At 49.7% G+C, this 20552-nt stretch overlaps 1 protein-coding gene across 3 annotated transcripts in view; it reads left to right on the forward strand.

Moving 5' to 3' along the window:
• Nucleotides 1–17772, forward strand: part of epha3 (eph receptor A3) — a 73074-nt gene extending 55302 nt beyond the window's left edge. For 2 of the 3 annotated variants that reach the window (XM_084688237.1, XM_084688238.1), the window contains exons 12-17: nt 1665–1726; nt 3847–4056; nt 5648–5797; nt 6385–6578; nt 11571–11726; nt 15783–17772. In XM_084688237.1, the coding sequence (XP_084544363.1) occupies nt 1665–1726; nt 3847–4056; nt 5648–5797; nt 6385–6578; nt 11571–11726; nt 15783–15888 (878 nt within the window). In that variant the 3' untranslated portion in view covers nt 15889–17772. Of the gene's footprint in view, nt 1–1664; nt 1727–3846; nt 4057–5647; nt 5798–6384; nt 6579–11570; nt 11727–14453; nt 14555–15782 lie in introns of all 3 variants that reach the window. The other variant, XM_084688239.1, reaches the window with a different exon arrangement.
• The last annotated feature ends 2780 nt before the right edge of the window (nt 17773–20552 follow it).

Below are 20552 nucleotides of genomic sequence, written 5' to 3' on the forward strand. Positions count from 1 at the left end.
GTTGTGTGTGTGTGTTTTCATGATCACATACAGTATGTGTGTGCTTTTCGCAGGACCACTTCCAGCAAATGGGCGTGATTGCGACTCTTGGGTGAATGTGTTCTTTTTTGGGGGGAGGGGGGGGGGGGGGGGGATATATAGGCAGTAGCGTACACACACACACACGCACACACACATACAGTTCACACACACGCACACCCTGCCCCTGCCGCGGGGTGATTTATTAACCCGGTCCTGTTAATTCTTAATAATCCAGAGACGTTCACACCTCATTTACCCTGCTGCTGCTTTTGGCTACAGTACACTGAGGACCATGAGCTTCGAAACACGCACACGCACGGACACACGCACGCATAGACCCACGGACACACACCGACACACACACGCCAGCAAGCACTCCATGGGAAAAAAAACGAGATCCAGCGGGGAGGAAGAAAAGAAAGGAGGATGATGGAGGGAGGATACAGGAATCTGTTTCACTGTTCGACCACTATAGAGGATGTCTGTTAGGACAAATGGAGTGATACATCAAGGGTATTTGGATCAGCAGAGATCCTAATGGGAGGAGGAAGTGGTCCTGAGGAAGGGCCGCACTGTCAGTCAGCCCCGGCTCAGAGACACTCGTAAGTTCCAGAACCTTTCCAACCTTTCCTGCCCAACATCCAGCCAGTTGGGAGGCAGACAGCTTTATTAATTAAAGTTTATTTTTCCAACTAGTGTAATAAATGTGTTTCTTTTTTACGACACCCGACTCCATCACCCTCCACCTCTGTCGGCTCTGGAAGTGAGACGAACATCTCCAGATGTGGACCATCACTGTGATCCGTTTACAATGTGTGACATGGAGAGAGAGAGAGGGGAGATGGAGAGAGACAGGGAGGACGTGTGGGAGGGAGAGAGAGAAGGGACAGACAGAAGAAAGAGAGAGAGAGAGAGAGAGAGAGAGAGAGAGAGAGAGGGAGGGAAGAGAAACAGGAGAAGGGGAAGAGAAAGAGGGAGTTGGGAAAGAGGAAAAGACAACCATCTGTGACACAAACATGTCGTGACACCATAGCTGTTCATTTGACTAGGGCTTATTTAAAGAGATTTTCCCTGCCCCCCCCCCCCCCCCCCCCCCTCACCAAACCCCTCCCAGCTATAAAGACCTTCTCCCTGAATCAGGTACAGATGATAACAGAGATTTACAGCTGGCTCTGCTGCTGGAATAAAGATGTCAGACACTGACAGGTGACCTGCTGGGACCTTAAACTCTGCTTGTTTCATCCTGCTAGTGTGTGTGTGTGTGTGTGTGAGAGAGAGAGAGAGAGAGAGAGAGAGAGAGAGAGAGAGAGAGAGAGAGAGAGAGAGAGAGAGAGAGAGGGCTATTCATCCTTTGGTTTGAACTCAGGTCCTCCAGAGTATTCAATAAGTCATTGGTAAGACATTTGACCCATTCAAGTCACCAGGGTCATACTGAAATTCCTCCCTTCATTGACTGCAAGGGTTCCAACTGTTTATACATATTAAATAACAATTGTATTCCCAGTGTCCCCAATTTTCGGAAAGGTCATTTGATTTTGGCAGATTTACCACACATTAACATTTTGAATGCAACCATATTAAATGTTATAGAGGTGGAAAGAGGGCGTTTCAGCTGTCGAAGTCAACTTTGTGTCTCTTTCCAGGCAAGCCAGTGATGATTGTGACTGAGTACATGGAAAATGGGTCTTTGGACAGCTTTCTCAGAGTAAGTACAGTATAACGCACACCTTGTGTGTTCTGTATCAAACACAACTTTCTCTCTTTTTCTCTCTCACACACATGCCACACACACACACACACACACACTCACTGACTCATCTCTCAATCTAACACCATCCCACTGTACTCTCTACTTCTCAACCTCTCGTGTCCTCAGCACAGAGGACAGATGCCAGATGGCAAATTGTGGAGATTTAGAGTGAGAGAGAGAGAGAGAAAGAGAGAGAGAGAGAGAGAGAGAGAGAAAGAGAGAGAGAGAGAGAGAGAGAGAGTGATAGAGTGTGAGAGAAAAATACAGAGAGAGAGAGAGGAGGGAGGAGGCGGGTGGGGGGGGGCGGGGGGGGTGAAAAACTGCACATAAAGACAGTGGCAGGCCCCTAAAGATGTCCACGGGTCACTGTGACCTTGCACCAGAACCACCAGCTAGCTGCACACTCCCCCAGACACTCCCCAGCGGCATGCCCTCTTCTGCTGGGCAAGGATCACAGACAGAGCGCCCCCCGAGGTCCTAGAGCAGCCTGACACAGCGAGCAGAACTTCAGGCGGGAGACACTCACCCTCTCGCCCCATCCGTGTGTATGCCGTCGACGTCGTAGGGCACCACAATAAAGATATAAAGCGAAATCATCCAATGTCGTCCCGCAGAGTTCGAATCTGGGTTGAGTTAGCGTCAGTCTAAGATTAGCATCAATTCTTCGGATCCCGGGTCGGATTCCCCCGAACCAACTCTGCTACAAGGGAGCCCTGTTGCCCCGCCCTGTCTCTCGCTCTAACCAGAGGCCGTCTGGCTCACTGGAACTTTGCAAGGCAAAAGATCTGACCCCAAACGTTAAATCAACATGAGAAAAGCATTAAATCAACATGGCTGCACACGAGAGCGGGTGCGCTGAGACTGTTTTAGCCGTTTTCCACGCGCGTCTGCACAACATCCTCTCAGATATGAAAGGGAGGAGTTGCCATGTTCTCTGGCTATTTCCTGCAAGGTCTCATGGCCTGGCCTTCATCTGGGAAGACTATGACACACAAACGCATACACACACACACACAGACAGACACACACAGACTGCTGATTCGTCATACCTCATGTCATACACTATATTATTACAGTGGAAGCTTTGAACAGACTTAGCCACAACCAGGTGGTCTGGACACTATTCTCAACTCAATTAAGTTAACATAGCGCAGCAGGCAGTGTCTATGTATATCCTTACGGACACAAGTAAGTGTGTGTAGCGTGAGTGTACGGCACACACACGTACACACAGAGAGACAAACACACAAACACACACACACACACAGAAATATAATCGTACTCTACACAGACATACGCTCACCCAAACAAACATATACCAAAGTATCAATTTCTCTGCCACACTATTTCACTCCTTCCGGCTCATTCTCTTCTCTGTGGTTCTCTCTTCCTTTCTTCTTCTCTTCTTCCCGATGCTCCGTCCTTTGGGGTGTTTCTCTTCCTGTCCTGTTTAACATCAGGACATCACCAACGACAGGAACATTCACACACGTGCCAGAGTAAACAACGTGTATGTGTATGGGTGTGTGTGTGTGTGTGTGTGTGTGTGCGCCTGAAATCTGTTTCCTATTCTTGTGGTGTTTATATTTCTGCTTGTCAGTTTCTCTGCAGCATCTCACCGGTTCAGCCCAGACACACTGAGAGGCTCATCTAATCCACATGTGATGTTAAAGATAATCACCTTATAAACAGCTTTCAGCGGCCTTGGATACAGTTCACATAGATGGGGATGTTCATCGCGATGAGCATGTGGCGAATCGTCAGATGCCATATTAGGGCCAGAATAGCCTCGTTTCACAGTGCAGATGGATCCAGAGCAGTTCACGTTAGAGGTGGAAGTAAAGGTTAATCGGATCTGTTGTGGATGATAATGTAGGAATGTTCCAGTGTGTACTCGGAACCTAAAAAGGTCAGCTCACCCTTTCCTTATGAGGTACTTTATGACATTCTGCCTGTCTGACCCCTGTCTCTCTCTCTCTCTCTCTCTCTCTCTCTCTCTCTCTCTCTCTCTCTCTCTCTCTCTCTCTCTCTCTTTCTTTCGTACTCTCTCTTTTATTTCACTCTCTGTCCATCAGAAACACGACGCCCAGTTTACGGGCATCCAGCTGGTGGGCATGCTGCGTGGCATCGCCTCGGGCATGAAGTACCTGTCAGACATGGGCTACGTTCACCGAGACCTGGCAGCGCGCAACATCCTGGTCAACAGCAACCTGGTGTGTAAGGTGTCGGACTTCGGCCTGTCCAGAGTCCTGGAGGACGACCCGGAGGCTGCATACACCACACGGGTACGACACACACACACACACACACAAACGAGGCATCCATTTGGAAGGCCAACTTAATTTGTGTTATATCCCATTAGAGCCTGTTTAATCTCCGACAACAGATGCAAATCCCCCCCCCCCATCCCTCCATCCTTCCAGATCTTGCCATGGTCAGACTGACAGGTTGATAGGACGGGTGGCGGGTCTGTGGGTGGATCAGAGCAGAGCTGTTTGACCTCTAGCTCAGCGCCACAGAGGGCCATTGTCTGTCTGGGTTTTCTGTCCCTCTATCTCCCCCTCAACAGCCCTCTTACTGAATGCCTGCTGTCCTCGAGACAGATCGTCTGACACATACGACACAGACACGCGCGCACACACACACACGGACACACACACGCACTTCCTCTCCCTCTCCTTCGGCCTTGCGGCGTGAGAGCGAGATAGCCGGGCGCATAAATAAAAGCAGGGGACGATAACGGCCACATAAATTCACAATGTGCCCGCCTGTGCTCCTGAAGGATCATGGGAAAGGAATGACAAACACACTTTTACAAGGTCACTGGAAGCCCTCGTTCAGAGTCGTGCCTGTCACATCACCAGGCGTTGCACTGAGGCGTGCGCCCGTGTGCACGTGTGTGTGCGTGCGTGTGTGTGTGTGGTCATCATAGTCTATGTCTGTGTGCAGGGACTTAAACTGTGTGTAATTACTGCTCAAGGACTACATGTCAAATAAACAGTCCAAGAGCTGCTACTTCTCTCCCAGAAAAGCATGACCTAAAGTATGCTAATGGGTCACTCCTGTGTTACACCCTTTAGGAGAACACGCGCCGCTGCATCACACACTGCAGTAGTATATACTGCTGTAGAACACATACTGGAACACACACTGCTGTGGATCATACTGCTTTAGAACACATTGGTGTGGAACAAACAGTGGATCGTTCACTTCTGTAGGAGGCACACCACTGCTCTGACACTCACTGGACTCTGTGAGGGCCTGCATGCTCGGCTTTCTTTCTGACAATCCTAGAGGTGTCCCCCCGCACTTCCATGGCTATAATATTCCAGCCCATGGCACAGAGAGTGTGTGTTTCCATGAATGTGTGTATTTGTGTGTGTGTGTGTGTGTGTTCACAGTCACAGGGGACGCAGGGTAGAAGTGGGTTTGTTTTTCTGAGGGCTGTGTGTTTACAGAGAGCTGGGCAGGAGTTGTGTGACTTGGCCCGCGAGTCCGTTGGCTTTGGCTCCTCTCCTCTCTCCTCCTCTCTCCTTTCTTCTCTTCTCCTCTGCTTGTGTGAGGCGTGTAAGCCTGAGCTGTGAGTAAGTCCAGAAGCCTCCAGAGAGCATGACCAGGGTAGAGGGGCCGAAAGCCCCGCAAACCCCTCGACTCTCTCGGGGACGCTGAGGGCTCTGTATCCCCCTCCCTCTATCAGGCGTGCTGGATCTCCTACGGGTGATACGGGATCAACAGAACAAACGCAGGCCCCTGGAGCTCTGGAGACTGAGCCATTTGTTTGACACCTTAACGTCTTATGTTGGATTTCCTAAAGGTTTGATCGCTTTAGCCCGTGGTGTATGATTCTCTCTCCCTTTCTCTCTCTCTTTCCTCCAGGGAGGTAAGATCCCCATCAGGTGGACAGCTCCAGAAGCCATCGCCTACAGGAAGTTTACCTCGGCGAGCGACGCCTGGAGCTATGGCATTGTTCTCTGGGAAGTGATGTCATATGGGGAGCGGCCTTACTGGGAGATGTCCAATCAGGATGTGAGTGCGCCGTTCTTGCCAAGGAGATTTAATGAACTTCCTGCTGGGGGAGGAAGTGAGGCGTAGAGTGGCCAGGTGGTGGATGGAGTTGCTAACCGGAGGCCCTGATGGTCTAATTCAGAAATGTAACTGTGCCATCTGAAGAGCCTGATGACAGAGAGGGAGAGGCATGGAAAAAGAGAGAGAGAGAGACAGAGAGAAAGAGAGAGAGAGAGAGAGAGAGAGAGAGAGAGGAGAGGGAGGGAGGGAGGGAGGGAGGGAGGGAGGGAGGGAGGGAGGGAGGGAGGGAGGGAGGGAGGGAGGGAGGGAGGGAGGGAGGGAGGGAGGGAGGGAGGGAGGGAGGGAGGGAGGGAGAATAAGTGTGCCTGTTCTGAGATGTTACGGCCGACCAGCTCTGTCAACACTTTTCATCAAGAGTTGAGTGTAACACGACAGACTGGCTGCTCCATCAGCAGTGTGAAAGCACATGCATTGTAGCACTGAGCACCAAGTGACTGCAGAATTCATACTGGCGCCAGATGCATCCTTCCAAACCATGGCTCTTGATCCGCTGCCTATTGTAATCCCCCTTCCACCTCTCCCCCCAGGTGATCAAGGCGGTGGATGAGGGCTACCGGCTGCCCCCGCCCATGGACTGCCCCGCTGCGCTCTACCAGCTGATGCTGGACTGCTGGCAGAAGGAGAGGAACAACCGGCCCAAGTTTGAGCAGATCGTCAGCATCCTGGATAAGCTCATCCGCAACCCCGGCAGCCTCAAGATCACGGCCAACACCACATCCAGGTACCATGCAGATCCACCGGACACCTCTGGAGCTCTTGAAGCTCCATCGCGTCCCCCTGTCCCAGGCCCCCGTCCAAAAGAACCGTTTTGTCAACCCGAATCTTTCCTTCGCTGTGTTCCATAGTCTCTGGCCTTAGCTTGTTGAGAAGTGGCTCCTGGAAGTGGCTGGCCATGGTTACATGGCACTGTTCCCGTCCTCTCCTCCTCTCTCCCCCTCCCCTGTCCTCTCTCTTACCTCGTCCCCCCTTTCTCTCCTTTTGTCCTTCTCTCCCACGCACCTGGCCACTGTGGACACCTGGCTCAGAGTGGCCGGACGCACCTGCTCGCCACGCGCCTCCCACTGCATTATGGGTCAGAGCACCTCCTGCTCGTCAGAGGCCCGGCATTTGCCAGGACATTGGGGAGAGGAAAAGCTCTTCCCCAGCCAAGAGCTTGTTTCTCACTCTCCCTCGCTTTACCCCTTCGTTTGTGATTTGTTTGTCTTTGGAACATCTCACTGTGGCTGAGGAGAACAGACCCACAGAGGAAGGAAGATGGGGACCTGACAGTTTTGTGGAGTCCAGAGTGGGTCCCGCCTCCTGATCCCGGTTCTGTTTGTTTTTGGACCAGTGGGGTAGCGACAAGGGCCACACAGAGCCTGTTCCAAACACTCACTTCCCGTTTCCTGTCTGGACAGGATGCTACGCTTGCTCCACAGCTGAGAATATGTCGAGCTCCCCACCTCATACATTCTCCTTGCCGACCTTCAATAACTCCTCCCACTTTGCCCTCCAGTCTTGTCTCTGTGCAAAAACCATACAGTATTATTAGCATCAGTGTTAGTGGGTGAAGTCTCCCTAGTGGCTCACCTAAAAATGAGTTCCTCTTCCACTCCCCTCATTGTCCCTCCCTCCCTCTCTTCGTTCTGTTTACCTCCTGTGTTTGGGCCACCCTGCAGTCCCATGGGGCGTCTGACCCAACTGTAGCCCATGTCGAGTCGCCCTGGCTGGGCGGAGAGGGGGACAGGGAGGGGGGCAGGCGCTGGGCCTGGAGCAGACGGCCAGGGTATTATGGGATGTCAGAGCTCATAACGTTGACTAATGATTTCTTAAGAAAGTGAAAATGGGTCCCCAGGAGTTTGCATGTAATTTTCCTGATTGGCTTTTAACACTGGGCGAGTGCGGGCCGAGAGCGGGGCTGAGGTGATTTATGAGAGCGTGTGTGTATGGGTGTGTGTGTGTGTGTGTGCGTTTGTTAGGGTGTTAGGGGCCAGTGCACAGCAGGAGCAGCTGCACTCAGCTCCACACACCTCATCTGTCTCAAAGCCACCCTTGCTAATGGAGCCCCCATCCCCCACAGGCCCTGAGAAGCCTGGGGCCGTAGTAGACTGTCTGGGGGCCCAGGAGGGATCGTTTCTGGGTTGGTGTCTGTTGTCCGTGGGAGCACAGGTCTTTGGGTCACCAGGTCAATGTCGGTCCTGAAAGACTAATTGGTAGCCGAGAGTAGAAATGTCTGTAGCTGATGCCTCCGTCTGTGAGTGGACGTTACGGTAGTGCTTGGCTGCGTTGGCGTTGGCCAGAGGACAAGGGGGGAAGGGGTCGTTCGGGAAAAGAGGGGGTCAGGGGAGGGAGAAAGAGGAGGAGGAGGAGGAGAGGGCGTGGTGAGAGCAAGGTTTAAGGGGCCTGTAGGCCGAGGAGGGATGCAGAGATGGAGGTGGAGGCCAGATAATGAGAGGGAGGTGGAGGTCAGATACGGAGATGGAGGACAGAGTGAGTCACCCTCACAGCGAGAAGTGCATTCCTCCTCTCCACAGAACAGCCCAGATGTCTGTCCGGTCTCCTATCCGCATCCCTCCCCTCTCTTCTCCTTCCCTCCTCCTTTATCTTCTACCCTTCTCCCCCTCTCCCCAGAGAGCCCTAAAACATGATACTACACAGCAATGGTGAGTCAGAGGTCACTTTGAAAATGGAAAAGAAGAGATGGAGATAGTTAGAGGAGGGAGGAAGGAGACTACGGGTTCTCCTCGCTTGCATATAGTATGCTTTCTCCTACTTCCAGCTCTCTGGTTTCTGAATCTTGCTCTGTCTGTGAAATGTGAGGCATACACAAGGGTTCGGGAAATCCAAGTCTGCTGTCAAAAAAAGAAAAACATGCTCTTCCCATAACTCCTTTTCTCTCATCGCTCGTTCTCCTTCATCACTCCCTCTCGCTTCCCTCGCTCCCCGCCTCCTCTTGCTTGTCCTTCTTTCGGGCTAGACTTCCACGGGGAAAACAAAACAAACAGAAAATCAAATCAACAGCATCAGAGAGATGGAGTGGTGGTTGTGGTGTGTGTGTGTTTGTGTGCGTGTGTGTGTGTGTGAGGGGGGGGGGGGGGGGTAAGAAGACAAGGTCATCCACAGTTTACCTCTCTTCAAGGAGGGTTTGGAGATGTTTCCAGATCAATAGTTCTGGTGCTCAGCTGAATGCAGCAGGCTGCTGTGTGTACTGTAGTCAAGAGGCCTGCTGTCTCCCCTATCTCTCTGAAGCTCTGACAGCCCAAAGGGCATTCAAACAAACCGGGGCTGTTCCCTTCCTCTTTTTTTCTCTCTCATGTCCTTCATTCCTCCCCATCAATCCTCCGTGTACTCTTCCCTCCTTGCCCTTTCTTTTTCATTTCGCTCAAATGCCCCCCTCTAACTTCCCTCCCCCCCTGTCTCTCTGTTCCAACAGCCCCTATCTCCCTCCTCCCACCTTCCCTCTCTCCTCACACAAACAAGGGGCTCTCTGGGGGGTCCCGGGGCCCTGAGCGTGCCTCAGCTCTCTGACACGCCTCTGATCCTCTGGAACAAGACTCACTCACATCTACAACAACAACTCACACGTACATTTACACACACACACACACACACACACACACACACAACCTCAACTGCTTTCTCTCTCTCTCTCTCTCTCTCTCTCTCTCTCTCTCTCTCTCTCTCTCTCTCTCTCTCTCTCTCTCTCTCTCTCTCTCTCTCTCTCTCTCTCTCTCTCTCTCTCTCTCTCTCTCTCTCTCTCTCTCTCTCTCTCTCTCTCTCTGCACTTTCCCTGTCTGCCCTTTTTCTGTTGGGTCACCCAGATGAAGATTCACCTGCTAAATGTCATACCCTAGAGTCCCTCAGTCAACAGACAGAACCAAAACCAATGAACCAATTCCCCCCCCGCCCCCTCCCCCACAGCTCATAGCCCAGTCGCCCGGGGCTGGACTTCCTTGTATTATAATGACTTTATTTACTCAACTATAAATAGAGGGTGTTCTGGGAGTACCGCTCTGGTTTCCTGCCCTTGCTCTGAACTGAGTTCTGCTGGGCTCTGCTTGGTTCTGTGTTCCCAGGAGCGGGGAGGGGCAGAAGTGGCTTGGTGCTTCCTGTGAGCCAGGGATACCCAACCTGGGCTCTCTGAGCTCACATTTGGGGGGGGGTCCCCAGAATATCCTGTGTGTGTCAGTGTCCAACTTCCATCACCAAGACCTCCTCAGAAACCTCTCCTCAGGCTTAAATATGCCGGAGAGTGTCCTGATACTCATGTGCTGTACATTGAGCTTTTGTTCTATTTTCTTACATTTTAGGAAGATTGTCAAATCTAATTTCGTTGTTCACGTTTTCTAATATTTGTTTTTTAGGAAATAATAATAAAATGGTATGAATATTTATGCTTCTGTCAAAAGTAGAAGGTCAATGTCAGTTCTTTCCAGAATATTCAGCCAACCACAGAATATGGAGGGTTGAATGGCATTCTGCATATGCTGTGGCCACCGTGATTCCACTCTTGTCTGAGGCAACTGTCAAATCGGCAACACTCTGGCATTCGAGACTTTTACTTTAATGTCACATAATGCCAATATCATGTTATGTTGGCAAATATTCAGCAACATTTTCCATGGAGTGGGCATCGCAAGCTCTATGTGAGTCAAGAGGTTTCCTCCCAAATCCCTCTTCATCTGCAGTTTATTTCACGACGTTATTTATTTCCAAATCCACATTTCCAAGAAAAGCCATCCGATTTGATCTGTTTTTTTTTTGCCTATGATTGACTATGGGTTTCACATAGACAGAAGTTTTCAGAATATAGGAAATCTAAAGTACAATACCCGAGGTAGGCTGCGCAAACTTGGTCGAAGGTCATTGAACCTAGCTTTGCATTGCTCAGGGGTTTTGGAGACCCAAGACTAAAATACACTGACAGCCACTGTGAAAAGAGGAGCATATCCATAAATCCGATATATATATATATTTCTTTTAAATCTATGTCAGTGAGCTTCCATCTCAGCCTCGTGAATTTAGGTTGTCTTAATCTCTGCATAGTTACTTATTTTCACACAACCACATGTTGTTCCTTCGGGGCACTTGACTCCACCCACGTGGTGGAGCCGTTCTCGCCGACTTGCGGATTAGTTGCTTGAGCAACATACCAAATCATAAAAATTCAGCGAGCGTGAGACAATAGTTTGAAGACTATACACCAGTGCCTTAGCTGCTACCCCAGAGCGTTAGCTCGTACTGTGAGCTCTTGCTGTTCCTTGTTTGGGGTCTAAGTCACTTCTTTGGAAACTATACAAAGAGCACATTGGGAAATGATCCGGAATGTGTGCACGATAATCCCAGGCACCTGTGCATGTGGGGAATGCACTCAATAACACAGGAACACACAGAGCCTGCAGGTACAGACGCCACTCCACATGTGGAGACCTCAGGGTTTGGCTGTGTGCGCATGTATGTGTGTGTGTGTGTGTGTCAACTCCCACTCGTGTGTCGTGTGTGACGTATCGAATGAGGGAGGCGAGGGGCTAGGTCGTTGTTGTCCGTTCCACAGTGCACACATTGTTGTCACCTTACTATCGTGATGTGGACGGCAGATTTGTCTTTGAGAGAACATGGTTCGGAGAGCAAGACTGTGGGGGATTGGTGCTTTTGGCATGTCCTCATGCATTAAGTCACACTTTTGTCATGTTCCGCTTGTTCATTCTTCTCTCCTTCCCTCCCCCCCCCCCAGGCCTGTTAATCTCCTCCTGGACAGGAGCAGTATCGAGGTGACGTCCCTGGACACCATGGGTGACTGGCTCGACAGCATGAGGACCCTGCCATGTAAGGAGGCCTTCTCTGGGGTCAGCTACAGTTCCTGCGACACCCTGGCCAAGACCTCAACAGAGTAAGACACCAGGATCACATGTTTGAACCCTCTGATAGCTTTTCTGCTGTATTCACATCTGGGGGATTCGCTCCCAAAGAAACATTCGCAAAAAACATTTAGAAGCTCTTGTTCTGTCGTTTTTTGTCCATCCACAGGGAGAAAAGTGATGCGCGCTGCACACATTGCACACGTATATCCGTCCCCACTTTTTCCCACTACGTTCTCTCATTCAGACTCGTAGCTCTGAACATGATAGCAGGATGAGTCATAAACTCAGGCCTCAACACAGGCCTCAACACGGGCCTCAACACAGGCCTCAACACAGGCTTTAACAACACATGGCAGGGTTGCGATGAGAGGAGCTCCTCCCTGTCCGCTCCTGCTGTCACGTTACTGCGGGGCAGAGCTGGTACCTCTCCCGGACCCCCTCGTGTTTACAGACCTGCCTCCATTACTGAAGAGGCACCACCGTGGGGGCTAAATCTCCTAAACGTGGCCCCAACAGTTTGACTGTAATCAATAATGACAGTGCTTTCGCCACGCTCACTGTTACACAACTGAGTCCAGAGAAAGGAGGAGGAGAAAGGGGAGGAATGAGAGAAAAGGAGAAAGTGGGAAACGCCAAGTAAAGAGAGAGAAAGCGAGAGAGAGAGAGAGAGAGAGAGAGAGAGAGAGAGAGAGAGAGAGAGAGAGAGAGAGAGAGAGAGAGAGAGAGAGAGACATCAGGGGAGGGAGGCCCCGGGTCTTGACAGGATCTATGGCGTGATAACAGCTTTAGAGAGGTGCATCTGCCTGGATCTATGGCCCAGAAGCCCTGTGCCAGAGCCAGAGCAGAACGGGCCTCTGCAATAACAAACCCCTCTCTCTGGCTCCGTCGGTGGGCTGGGGGATTCACGGCTGATCCAGCGGACTGGCGGGACCCATAGGGACACTCTTTCATTTCAGTCTAGCTCTCACCATTTTTGGCTCACTATACATTTACATTTTGTCATTTGGCAAACGCTCTTATCCAGAGCGACTTACTGTAAGTACAGGGACATTCCCCCCGAGGCAAGTAGGGTGAAGTGCCTTGCCCAAGGACACAACGTCATTTGGCACAGCCGGGAATCGAACTGGCAACCTTCTGATTACTAGCCCGTTTCCCTCACCGCTCAGGCACCTCACTCCCACCTGACTTTGTCATCCGTATCATTTTGCCTTGACTTTGTCTTTTCTCTCACTTCTCCTACCCTTCTCTCTTTATTGCTCGCCTCCATCCTTTCCATTCCAACGTCATAGTTGTGTATTCTCCTCTCTCATCTCCCGGGCCTCAGTGCTCCTGGTCTCTGCAGGCCTGCTGTTGTGTTCCTGGGGGAGGTTGTTGACAGAGTAAATAAATGGACAGTGGTAATCAGTCTGATCATAGGAGGGTTCTAGGAGCTCTGTACTGACCCTGTTGGCCGTTTGGTCCAAACAGCCAAACAAAAGACCAGGTGGTAATCACCAGTGTGTCCTCTGTTCTGATGTCAGAATGAGTAATGGCATGCAAATAGCTAAGAGTTCCCATAGCCCAGATATAATTGCTTGGGAGTCTTATCTGTCTAGCAGCACGCTGCCGTATAAGGGCAGCACGCTCGCCCTCTTTCTCTCTCTCTCTCGATCTACATCTTCCCCTCTCTCTGCATCCCCCCTTCTCGCAGTCCAGCTCTCGTCTTTGTTCATGTCTCTCATCTCTCCTCTCTGGTCTATGCTCTTTCCCTTGCTCCCTCTCTCTCTCTCTCTCTCTCTCTCTCTCTCTCTCTCTCTCTCTCTCTCTCTCTCTCTCTCTCTCTCTCTCTCTCTCTCTCTCTCTCTCTCTCTCTCTCTCTCTCTCTCTCTCTATCTCTCGCCAAACTGTAGAAGAAGCACTCTTCTCCTCCATTACTTTTTCTCACTCATGCCATTTAATCAATAGAAATGCTTAATCAATGGAAGCGTCCCTTCACCCAATCACAGCCAAGCAAAAAACACATCCTGCCGACTCAGTAGAAAAGCAAGTCCAGTATTGATGGCATACATCACAGATATACTGTACTCCACAGTTTCAGCAAACAGGATCTTTCCATCCTGTAGCTATGATCCCTTCGTCCAGATTATAATTGGATCACAGCTGTGTTTAATCCACCAAAAGCAATAGCTCACACACACCAAGGCCAGTCTTGATTGGTTATCCTTGAGCGGGCCCGCGGATCAGGACATCGATTAGTGCTGTCTTAATCTGATCCTTGATATTCAGCACAGGGCCAGTCACTCTCTGGTTTGCCTAATCCAGATCCCTAAATGGTGTGTTGAGATACGTTCAAAGCACATTCATTTTGTGAGTGTTTTCAAGGCTGCTGAGATACACTGGCCAGTCCCATTGTACCTGATCAATAAGCTCCTGGTCTCCTGGTTCTTTTAATGCATGTCTTAGCAAGTCAACTCAGTCAACAGCTGGCCTCAAAATGTGTTCATCTTCAGGTCTTTTCGTTCATCTTCGTGAATGTGTGCGTACACGTGTGTTCACCATTGCCGCCCGTGCTTTCTTTTACGTTCACGGAGTGTCATGGATTATTGTTTTGATATTTGATGTCCACACCTCATGATTTCTTTTGATGTCATAGCGATTCATGTCATGCTGCTGTTAGTGTCCACAGTGGGTGTAGCTTAAGTCTTCACCAAGAGTGTAGCGTTCAACTTCTTTAAAGGCCTCCCCTCATATCTCTGGGCCTGCCTGTGTCTGTGTAGAATCTGCCTGACGGAGGTCCACGTGACAGCAGCCTCCTGCCCAGAGTGGGAGCCCTCCATGGGGATCACCACCCTCTAACGCCCCCCTCAGGGACTGGATGGTGGGTGCAGAACCAGGGCCGGGCTTCAAGGCCTGGCGGGGAAAGGCTGACCCCAAAACCCCCACACTGGATCAGACCTGCTTCCCCTCCACCTCCCACCCCTTGAGGCCAACACGCCAATGTCATAGGAATAGGGAGGTGTAGGATCTGATCCGGATTGGCGGTTAAGGGCAGCTTCTACCTGATGAATGCCGTAGAAGTGTGTGCTGATTGGCTGTCCTAAGACTAAACCCCCCCCCCCCCTGCTTGCATCCAATTAATGAAGATGATGATAGTAATAGGAACCAATGGAAAAGTGTAAGTGTACATGCAGTGTTTTCTCTCAGAAGCCTGGCAGACAAGCCACTGCTCCTAACTCGATATAGTAGCTCTGCTTCTACTAATATGCCGCCATGATGTTAACAGGAGCAGAACTGTGGAGAGCTGTCACATTAGTATGGATTTAATGTTGCGTGCTTTACAGAAAACATCTCCACCACCTTAAATGCACTGTGTGTGTGTGTGTGTTTGTGCAGAGCTGGCTGTGATCTGATGATGATGATGTCCACTGTATATTACCAAATGCATGAAACTAACGACTTCAGAGATTGTGTAAATGTATTTTCTTGTTGTTCGTTCATCTGTACTAGTGCTGGAGTGCTGGTCTGCACCACACGCACACACACACTCACACACGGACACACACATTCCACTCTCACAGTCATCCATACAAATAGCTTCAAGTCAACATCAGATGCAAACCCTCTCGTGTGCCTTTTCAACCCTGGATCTTATTGTTTCCCAGTGACAGGGTCATAATGAGAGCTGTCACAGTGGCCCCATGTCGCTTTCTTTCTCTAACACACACACACATGGACACACACACACACACTGTCTGTCTGTCTGTGTGTCATGACTACTGTGGGCAACTCTCCCCTCAGCTGCTTGCAGAGCTATGGCAGTCCATCGGCCTTCTGGGAAATGCAGTCCTCTGTGATTGACAGCTGTGTGTGTGTGGGTGTGTGGCGGGGGGGGGGGGGGGTTGGTGGGGGAGAGCAGAGCTGGGGGCATGTCATTAATGTCACCAATGTCACATACTCATCCACTAACACACTGTTTCAATCTTCTCCCGTCATCTTCTCCTCCTCTCTCTCTCTCTCTCTCTCTCTCTCTCTCTCTCTTTCTCTCTCTCTCATCGCTTCCACTTCTCTCTTTCTCTCTCTCCCTCTTTCTCTCTCTCTTTTTGTAGGGATCTAAAGAAGGTCGGTGTGACTATCGTAGGCCCACAGAAGAAGATAGTGAGCAGCATCAAAGCACTTGAGACTCACACCAAGAATGGCCCAGTCCCTGTTTGAAAGCCCACCAGAGACCCAGGTTCTGTCAGTCAGGCTTCGGCCTACTCCCAGGACAGACCTGAGAACTCAGTGTCAAACACAACAAGGAAGTAGAACATTAGGAAAACGCTCCCAAGAAAGGCATAATGGCCCTCTGAAAGATGATCACTTCCTCAACATAGGAAGTTGAAGCAGCAGTAGGCCTTGAGGTCCTGAGGTCTGGGGCCTGATTCTGAGGTCTGGGAGCCTTGGTATGGGCCCTTGGCCGGGGAATTGGTCTGGGGTCTGGGATGGGATTTGAGGGCTTCAGTCCTGGGTTCATCCCATGTATTAGACCTGAGTCTGGACAACAGGGCTCAGTGTGACCCCAGTAAGGATGTTTTGCTGTGAACAAATCCTTTCTCAGTCTCCCCTGATTGGATTTGACTGACAGCTCATGACTGTGGACGGGGAGAGGTGAGATGCCTTGAATAGAACATAGCAGATGGCAGCAAACAATCTGGACCCTGGACCGGGTTTCTGACCTGGTTCTAGACCTTCCTTTTTCCCGGTCTAACGCACTGTAGTAGTGCCTGAACAGCAGGTCTCAGTCATCGACACTACAGGTCCCGAGAGATAAAACGGAGCTCCACTGAACAGACCCAGGACAGTCACAAGCCATTTATACTGTAGCTCTAACAGTTCAGTACCAATGTACACATGCAATCGTGGTGATGTGCAAAGCAATAATGATCATCATTTCCATAATTTTCAGTCTCCTTAAGAAGAAACCATGACACTAGGAAGCACGCAGTCTCCTATCGCCCACGGGCTAGTTTGCACCGATGACATACCATAAGAGACTCTTCAACCATCACAACATCACAGAGTGACTACTTGAAGTGGGATGTGAGCGGGAGAAGAAGACTGCTCTGTCGGAAATCTCTGGAGCAGCTGTTGGTTCTCTGTTCAATCTGGGTAAAACTATGGAGAGTAGGTGACCGAGAGAGAGAGTGAGAGAGAGAGAGAGAGAGAGAGAGAGAGAGAAAGAGAGAGAGTAAAAGAGAGGGGGAGAGATATAAAGAAAATGGTGAAAGGCAGAAAGTGGACAGGTTGTGCGAGACAGGTAGTGCTAAAGAAAGGACAGAGAGACTACTTCGGATATGCTGTCCAGTGCTGAGCTGTGTCGCAAATCTGTGATGTCGAGTGTATGTGGGTGTGTCTTCTCATTCTTCACATGTGCAGAATTGACTGGGTCCGTAAGTCCTCCTACTAGCTGAACGGATAACTGTAATATGTCCAGAGAGTCCGGCCCCGTCTGGTCCTGTCCAGTCCAGTCCGTCCTCCGCCCCCCTTTTCCCCTGGCTCTGGACTGCTGCTGCTATCTGTGTGTTCTATGTGCATGTACATATGTAAACACACCTGTAATGAGTGCTCTCCTAGTGGTACTGTCCCATACATGGCCATCCCCTTTGTACAAATGTTTGTATGTATAAAAGAATCAACAAAATATCTGCGCAACATTTAAAAAAATGACAACAAATCCTTTGTACTATACGTTACGTTATTTTGAATTATCTTTGTTTTCTTCTTTTTTTTTCTACAGTAAAAAAAAAACAATTATTACTTTATTTATTTTTTAACATATGAAGTGCAAAGTTGAATGTTTTGTTTGTAGCATACCAGTAAGTTATCAGTGTTTTCTATTTTACTTCCTAAACATTTTGAAGGAGCAATACTGTTTATGCACCCTATCCCCAGCCAGTTTGATTTGATCTGCTTTCTTTAGACTGACCTGGATGTCTGTGTGAGAGTGTGCAAATTTAGATGGCCTTGTCGACTAATGTAAAATGATTTGTAGTGGAAACATTTATATTTTTATAATAAACATTCTCAAAATATTTTCTAAAAAATTCATGCAGGGAACAGTGTGGTGGTGTCTATTTCATTTGATGTTTAGATTTAGTCATTTAGCCCTAGTATGTGTATATACAGATGTGAAAACCGTGTTCTGCATACATTCCTGTATCAGAGAACATTTGGACAAAATGATAGTGAGCAACAAGGTGCTACTATCCAGTACATGTGCGAACATAGCCAAAAATGCCAAGCTGCAGTTCATTAGATCTCTTGTAAGGTTTGAATCGAATCAAGGTGTTATTACCAGCATTGCACATTCAAACACACATCCACAAACACACACATCTGCTCCACTGGTCCAAACTCCATAGTCCATAAGCCCAGCTCCTGTTCTCAAAGCTTGCAACCCTTCTCTCATAAGAGGGTCACTGTTACTGCCCAGTCTCAATAAACCTTTTCATATTGGATCACGCATAGTTAGAAGCTAGATTTATCGTGTGATTTTGATGCAGCTGATCCTGGAGGTTTCCAGTGGTGGGGGGGGTCGAATGGTTGTCTGATGGGGCGGTGACTGATGGTCTTCCTGCTCTCCCCCGAATGGCTGACGTTCTCCAGATGTCCCGGGGCAGATGTGCAGAAAAAGAGAGTGAGATGGAGAAGGGATGAAGAGCAGGAGAGCAGGACATTGCCCTCCCAGTTAGGGAACAATGAACACAGTATGTCGGACAGTGCTGCTCCAATTTGTTTTTATTGTGATCTAAAGCCTCTGCGCTCCTGGGACCTCAGCTTGACATGACGAGGGAGTGGAACAGGGATGGAGGGAAGGATAGAGTGAGAGAGAGATTTAGCAGGAGCCAGGAGGACAGGTGTGTTGGAGGTCGGGTGTCTTCTCAGCTATGTTCAAACAGACAGAACTCTGTGAAACCCAGTGCATGCTAATATCGGCAGGCAGGGGAAGGTTAACTAGCTCGATTAATCACGCCTCGCAGTGCGCGCTGTCGTACCGGGTCCCGAGGTAGACACAGAAACATGGTTCCACATCAGGGAGACTGAAGAGGAGCGAATGGGGAGCTGATGGTATGTCAAATTCACTTGAATAAGAACAAATGGCAATAATTGTGCTAGCGCTTTCGTCAAATGTTTTCTTCATGGACTGTTCTTCATATTACTGTTCACTGAATTATCCAACACACCATTGGTCGTGCTTTTAGACTTGAACTTCTATTCCCTTAGGATTGTTCAAAAAATAAATGAATGTACTCTCTCTCGCACACACACACATGCCTCAAAGATCAAATACGCCACTATGTACCCTGAGGAGTGGACCCCACATTCTCCCTCCTCCCCTCATTCCCACCGAACGCTGTGCCACGGACTTGTCCCCCTGTCCCTCTATCTCTCCATCCCTCTATCCCTCTATCTCTCCATCCCTCCATCCTTCCAACCCTGTTGCCGTAAAAATCTCAAGCTGTGTGCAGCTGTGAACCATGGCGTGAAGCCAGGCTGCAAAGACATAACCCTGCGGTAACCTGCCCCACTGCATGCTGGGAGGATGTCATCCGCTTAGAGCCACTTCCTGTATGTTGAAGGTCTGAAGGCATGGATGTCATGTGTTAATCATCTCTGTGGTACTGATCATCTGTCTGACTGTTGGCACTTATTTGTCTGGAGGGAATTAGCTCTCGGTCACATACACAGTTCAGATATAGTGCACACAAACACACTTAAATACCCACACACAAAGACAAATACACTCACATACGTAATCACACATACCCACAAACACACACACACACAAAAGCACACACACACAGACAAACCCACATACTGCACAAATGCAAGTCCCAGAGCTGGAGTTCCTGTTCTGTTCCTGTCTCCATAACAAACGAGCTGTCACACATGGAAGTGAAATGATCTGCTCTAATCCCTTTTCTCTACTGGTGGTACGGCACTGACGCATGCATACTTGTCTCATTACCACAGGTGAAGTATTCTCTGGTGAAACCCTCATCACGAGTTGAATCCAAAACATGACGCACACAGTACAGTCAATGTGCTTGGTGGCCTGTTCCCATTCTTCATTTCTGTTCCTGGTGGTTTGGCTTTCGTCTTGAACGGCCCTCCTCGTTTACGGAGAAACTCGACTCATCGCCTAATCATCGCAGCTGTGCATCAGGGCCAGGCTTCTCTGATCCGGGTGGACACTGAGTGGACGTGTAATGATGTTTGTCCTTCCTCAGAGCTCAATTCAGCCGTCATGGTAACTCTGTCTAGGAGCTAATGATCAGAGCTGGCCTACAGCTGTCTCTCTGATGGCTGCTGTTGACACCCCCCCACTCTCTCTCTCTCTATCTCTATCTCTTTCTCTCTCTCTCTATCTCTCTCTCTCTCTCTCTCTCTCTCTCTCTCTCTCTCTCTCTCTCTCTCTCTCTCTCTCTCTCTCTCTCTCCATCTCTGCATCTCCTCACACACACTCCCTCTTTCACGCTAATAATTGATTTCAGATAAAGAGAGTGATTCAGAAGGTCTGGTGGGCATACAGTACGGGATGTCCGACCCCTCCTTCACTCTATATCCTCTTTGCCCCCCTCTAGTTTTTTCCCTCGCTCTCTCTCTCTCTCTCTCTCTCTCTCTCTCTCTCTCTCTCTCTCTCTCTCTCTCTCTCTCTCTCTCTTTCTCCCTCTCCGTCTCCCTCAGAAGGGAGCGGCTTACCAGCAGGGTAGCAGACTAAGGGGATGACATCACTCCTCTGAGGCCCCAGTGAGGTGTCAGTCTCCTGCTCTGCTTCTCTCAGGCCAGGGTACAAGTCACACTCTGGTGACACTCCCTGTGTCGGAGAATCTACA

This window comes from Hypomesus nipponensis, chromosome 23, assembly GCF_054491055.1.
Source record: "Hypomesus nipponensis isolate SF chromosome 23, ASM5449105v1, whole genome shotgun sequence".
NCBI classification, from domain to species: domain Eukaryota; kingdom Metazoa; phylum Chordata; class Actinopteri; order Osmeriformes; family Osmeridae; genus Hypomesus; species Hypomesus nipponensis.